The sequence below is a fragment of the Zeus faber genome (genome assembly GCF_960531495.2).
Source record: "Zeus faber genome assembly, chromosome: 20".
Lineage (NCBI taxonomy): Eukaryota > Metazoa > Chordata > Actinopteri > Zeiformes > Zeidae > Zeus > Zeus faber.
In genome coordinates, this window is record NC_137207.1 from 27315960 (window position 1) to 27322196 (window position 6237).

The following is a 6237-nucleotide window of genomic DNA, read 5'->3' on the forward strand; positions in this document are numbered from 1 at the left end:
GAAGTAATTGAAGGAAGCCGTGGCCGCCAATATTATACCTTTGGGTTGAGGTTGGGAAGGATATGAGCAAATTGTTTTCAAAAATGTGTTCCAGGTGAGTCATTCCTTGTCTTTTCCAAGACCTGGTCTGTTTTTAACCAGAATATCTGGGTTCTTCCAGATTGGCATGAATTTGTTTGCAGATAGAGTGTGAGTGTGTTTGAGTTTGAGGAATCTCCACCAGGCTGACAAAGTTGTTGTGATGAATGGGTTTTTGAAACAGTTAAGTTTCCTTATTGATTCAGTCTGAAATGGTAGATCAGATATTGATGACTCCTGACATTCTGTTTGTTCAATGTGTCTCCATCCATGGCCCAATTGTTGCTCTGGTTGTAACCATTTCATTATACTTTTGAGATGGTTCCCTAGATAGTAGTATCTAAAGTTTGGGGCTGCTAGCCCTCCACAGTCTTTGTTTTTCTGTAGTGTTGCTAGTTTAATTCTCGGTTTCTTGTATTTCCAATATAATTTATTGGTGTGTACAATCTTTGCAGTAGTACTCCTGATGTGTGTACTGTCTACAGCTGGTCAGTTCCATTTATCAACCCACTGTATCTCGAGGGCCACAATATAAAGAAAGAAGCCCAAAATCTAAGCTTAAAGAGGTAAAATGCACTTAAGAACTAACTTGTCAGTTGTATAATTGTAGTACATGGTAGAAACATGTTAGAAAATGTTTATGGTTATAATAACCCCTTCACTGTTGATGTTTGTATTATTTTGTGATATTCTCAGGTTCTAATTTTAGTGTCAACATGCAGACCAGGATGTAGGTTATTAGCGGATTTAAAGGCTCTCTTCTCCTTCTCTTCTTCTCCTCAGACTACCTGAGTAATGTGATGGATGCTCTGGGGCTGCAGCCATCCCGCTCCCTCCAGCAGATCCTTGTTCTCCTGAAGACCAAACCAGCCGAGTATCGAGTGATGGCCAAGCCGCTGCCTCGCAGGCTGGCCTGCACTGTGGCAGCCATCCGGGGGCTGGACTACTGAGCCCCCAGGGGGTCAAGGGGCAGATTTGGGGCCCTCAGGGCTTAAGGACAATCCCAATACTTGTTTGTATTGACTTGCCTGTAATATATTTATCTGTCATATGAAATGTTTGAATTAAATGACCTTAGGCTACTAAAGGTTTCTGAGATGTTTGATTGGATGTGGCAGTTAGATATTCTACTCTGTGGTACTAATCTGCAGTACTCTGTACTACTCTGCGGTACTAGGTTTAAAGATGTTTCTTTACTGAGGACGGACAACAATCAAACCACATTAAAATAAACCATACTGTCATGTATCTCACTGAGCAGGAGTTGAACAAACATTTCTTCACTGTTCTTTAAAATTAAATGAGAGTGTTTGTGTGATGTGGGGATGGGTTGGTTTGAGCAGCCACACCTGACCTGGATCTAGGTGACTGGGTCAGGGTGGCTGCATACCTGTTGCTCGTTGGTTGGGCTAACGAGCAGCAGGTTAAAACGCCCATCCCCACACTCACTCAGGAGAGGAGCCCTGTCATGACATGTTCCACCTGCTCCTGGCTTGTTCCAGCTAGCCTCCTCTCTACAATAAACTGCTCCTGGCTTGTTCCAGCTAGCCTCCTCTCTACAATAAACTGCTCCTGGCTTGTTCCAGCTAGCCTCCTCTCTACATTAAACTGCTCCTGGCTTGTTCCAGCTAGCCTCCTCTCTACATTAAACTGCTCCTGGCTTGTTCCAGCTAGCCTCCTCTCTACATTAAACTGCTCCTGGCTTGTTCCAGCTAGCCTCCTCTCTACAATAAACTGCTCCTGGCTTGTTCCAGCTAGCCTCCTCTCTACAATAAACTGCTCCTGGCTTGTTCCAGCTAGCCTCCTCTCTACATTAAACTGCTCCTGGCTTGTTCCAGCTAGCCTCCTCTCTACATTAAACTGCTCCTGGCTTGTTCCAGCTAGCCTCCTCTCTACATTAAACTGCTCCTGGCTTGTTCCAGCTAGCCTCCTCTCTACATTAAACTGCTCCTGGCTTGTTCCAGCTAGCCTCCTCTCTACATTAAACTGCTCCTGGCTTGTTCCAGCTAGCCTCCTCTCTACATTAAACTGCTCCTGGCTTGTTCCAGCTAGCCTCCTCTCTACATTAAACTGCTCCTGGCTTGTTCCAGCTAGCCTCCTCTCTACATTAAACTGCTCCTGGCTTGTTCCAGCTAGCCTCCTCTCTACATTAAACTGCTCCTGGCTTGTTCCAGCTAGCCTCCTCTCTACAATAAACTGCTCCTGGCTTGTTCCAGCTAGCCTCCTCTCTACAATAAACTGCTCCTGGCTTGTTCCAGCTAGCCTCCTCTCTACATTAAACTGCTCCTGGCTTGTTCCAGCTAGCCTCCTCTCTACATTAAACTGCTCCTGGCTTGTTCCAGCTAGCCTCCTCTCTACATTAAACTGCTCCTGGCTTGTTCCAGCTAGCCTCCTCTCTACATTAAACTGCTCCTGGCTTGTTCCAGCTAGCCTCCTCTCTACATTAAACTGCTCCTGGCTTGTTCCAGCTAGCCTCCTCTCTACATTAAACTGCTCCTGGCTTGTTCCAGCTAGCCTCCTCTCGACAATAAACTGCTCCTGGCTTGTTCCAGCTAGCCTCCTCTCGACAATAAACTGCTCCTGGCTTGTTCCAGCTAGCCTCCTCTCTACATTAAACTGCTCCTGGCTTGTTCCAGCTAGCCTCCTCTCTACATTAAACTGCTCCTGGCTTGTTCCAGCTAGCCTCCTCTCTACATTAAACTGCTCCTGGCTTGTTCCACCTAGCCTCCTCTCTACATTAAACTGCTCCTGGCTTGTTCCAGCTAGCCTCCTCTCTACATTAAACTGCTCCTGGCTTGTTCCAGCTAGCCTCCTCTCTACATTAAACTGCTCCTGGCTTGTTCCAGCTAGCCTCCTCTCTACATTAAACTGCTCCTGGCTTGTTCCAGCTAGCCTCCTCTCTACATTAAACTGCTCCTGGCTTGTTCCAGCTAGCCTCCTCTCTACATTAAACTGCTCCTGGCTTGTTCCAGCTAGCCTCCTCTCTACATTAAACTGCTCCTGGCTTGTTCCAGCTAGCCTCCTCTCGACAATAAACTGCTCCTGGCTTGTTCCAGCTAGCCTCCTCTCGACAATAAACTGCTCCTGGCTTGTTCCAGCTAGCCTCCTCTCTACATTAAACTGCTCCTGGCTTGTTCCAGCTAGCCTCCTCTCTACATTAAACTGCTCCTGGCTTGTTCCAGCTAGCCTCCTCTCTACATTAAACTGCTCCTGGCTTGTTCCAGCTAGCCTCCTCTCGACAATAAACTGCTCCTGGCTTGTTCCAGCTAGCCTCCTCTCGACAATAAACTGCTCCTGGCTTGTTCCAGCTAGCCTCCTCTCTACATTAAACTGCTCCTGGCTTGTTCCAGCTAGCCTCCTCTCTACATTAAACTGCTCCTGGCTTGTTCCAGCTAGCCTCACCTCTACATTAAACTGCTCCTGGCTTGTTCCAGCTAGCCTCCTCTCTACAATAAACTGCTCCTGGCTTGTTCCAGCTAGCCTCCTCTCTATAATAAACTGCTCCTGGCTTGTTCCAGCTAGCCTCCTCTCTACAATAAACTGCTCCTGGCTTGTTCCAGCTAGCCTCCTCTCTATAATAAACTGCTCCTGGCTTGTTCCAGCTAGCCTCCTCTCTACAATAAACTGCTCCTGGCTTGTTCCAGCTAGCCTCCTCTCTACAATAAACTGGTGTCTACAACCCATCGTCGTCTGTGTCTCTGTGCTGAGGGCCCTGGAAACGCCACCCATGTGGCGTGTGGAAGGTGGAACTGCCACAGTATGTTTACTGAGTCCCACGGAATGAAGAGAAGAAGGAGATGGACTGGCTATCCCTCACAAGCAACTGACATATTCTGCAGAGGGGATGTAGGTGGATGGATGGAGAGATGACTGATGTACATTTACATTTACATTTAGTCATTTATCAGACGCTTTTATCCAAAGCGACTTACAAGGGAGAATAACATTCAAGCTACATTGCAACAGAGACATTAGTGTAAAAATAAATACTGCTAGGTAGTGCTAAGTAATTGTATGTTAGGAGAGGAGGTACTCACTGAAGAGCTGGGTCTTCAAGTGCTTCTTAAAGACAGAAAGGGAGGCCCCTGCTCTGGTGTTTTTTTTGGCAGCTGGTTCCACCAACGTGGAACTACAAATGAGAACAGCCTGGATTGCCGTGGCTGTATGGCCAGCAGAGCCAGGCCACGCCCATTTGATGAGCACAGCATCCGGGGGGCAACATGTGCTTTTACAAGAGCATTTAAGTAGGCGGGAGCATTCCCAGCAATCACTCTGTAGGCCAGCATCAGAGACTTGAACTTGATGCGGGCGGCTACAGGTAACCAAGCGGCTACAGGTAACCAAGCGGCTACAGGTAACCAAGCGGCTACAGGTAACCAGTGGAGCTCGATGAGCAGCGGAGTGACATGTGCCCTCTTTGCCTGGTTGAACACCAATCGCATTCTGGATCATCTGCAGTGGCTTCACCGCACAGGCCTCAAGCCTGTTAAGAGGGCGTTGCAGTAGTCGAAGCGGGACATCACCAAGGTTTGTAGCAGCAGTTGAGTGGCATATTGGGTCAGGTACGGCCTGACTTTTCGGATGTTGAATAGTGCGAAGCGGCAGGACCGGGAGACGGCGGCAACATGGTCCGAGAATGTAGTTGGTCATCTATAATGACACCAAGATTCCTTGCAGCCTTGGTAGGAACAAGAGATAAGGAGTCAATTTTAATATCAATGTTGTGATAACATGATGGATATGTGATGTACATGAAGGATGGCAAGATGACTGATGTAGATGGATGGATGAGAGATGACTGATGTAGATGGATGAGAGATGACTGATGTAGATGATGGATGAAGAAATATGCTGATGTAGATTGCTGGATGGAGAGATGACTGATGTAGATGATGGATGGAGAGATGACTGATGTAGATGATAGATGGAGAGATGACCGATGTAGATGATGGATGGATGGAGAGATGAGTGATGTAGATGAATGGATGGAGAAATGGCTGATATAGATGGATGAGAGATTGCTGATGTACTGTAGATGGATGGATGGAGAGATGACTGATGTAGATGGATGGATGGAGAGATAATGGATGGAGAAATGGCTGATGTCAAGGAATGGAGAGATGCCTGATGTAGATGGCGGGGTGGAGAGATGATTGATGTAAATGGATGGGTGGAGAAATGACTTGTATGTAATTATTATGTGTTATATATATTTTATATAATGTACTACGATTCAATATGTCATATAGTGTTATATATATTTTATATAATGTACTACGATTTATTATGTTGTATAGTGTTATATATATTTAACATGATATACAATGAGTAATTATGTTATATAGTGTCATATATTTTATATGATGTACTGTCATTTATTATGGTATAAAGTTTTATATCTTTTATATTATGAACTATGATGTATTATGGTATATAGTGTTATATATTTACATGATGTTCTATGATTTATTATGTTATATCATATATATCTTTTACATGATGCACTATGATTTATTATGTTATATAGTGTTCTATATATTTAATATTATGTACTATGATTTATTATGTAATGTAGTGTTATATATTTGACATGATCGACTATGATTTATCATGGTATATAGTGTTATATATACTTGACATGATGTACTCTGATCTATTATTCTAAATAGTGTTGTGTTCATACAGTGCATGTTTATCATGTGGAGCTCCTCATGACGCGGCTCCTCCATCACATGCGTGGAGGAGAGGAGCGGGCTTAGGACGTCACCGCCCCCGCCCTGCCTGCCGCAGCATCCGGACTCGGATGATGGAGAAGCGCCGGGGAGGGGACGGCTCTCGTGTCGAGGTTTGCTGATGGAGGATCGGTGTGGAGCCTTAGACCTCCAGGTTCAGAAGGTGCAGCAGGGCTTAGGTGGAGGTGTTCGGGTGCCGCCGCCTGAATAAAACATGACTCCATCACCGTCCACGGGCTGCTCTTACTGATCGATCCGAGTCCTCCAGCTCCATGTCGAGATGACGGCCCCGGTCCGGCTCTCCTGCTTCCCCAGGGTGGATGGTGCAGCTGGTGGTGTCGGCTCCGGACCAGCGGGCCTGGCGGAGAACAACACGTTTTCATCGGTTCCTTTCTTTTAAAAACGGCCTCGGAAGACCCGCGCCACC

The 6237-nt window shown here is 46.1% G+C and overlaps 1 protein-coding gene across 2 annotated transcripts in view; it reads left to right on the forward strand.

The window, feature by feature from the left end:
* Positions 1-1318, forward strand: part of cog7 (component of oligomeric golgi complex 7) — a 37497-nt gene extending 36179 nt beyond the window's left edge. For both annotated transcript variants that reach the window (XM_080020771.1, XM_080020772.1), the window contains exon 18: positions 862-1318. In XM_080020771.1, the coding sequence (XP_079876897.1) occupies positions 862-1028 (167 nt within the window). In that variant the 3' untranslated portion in view covers positions 1029-1318. The remainder of the gene's footprint in view (positions 1-861) is intronic.
* The last annotated feature ends 4919 nt before the right edge of the window (positions 1319-6237 follow it).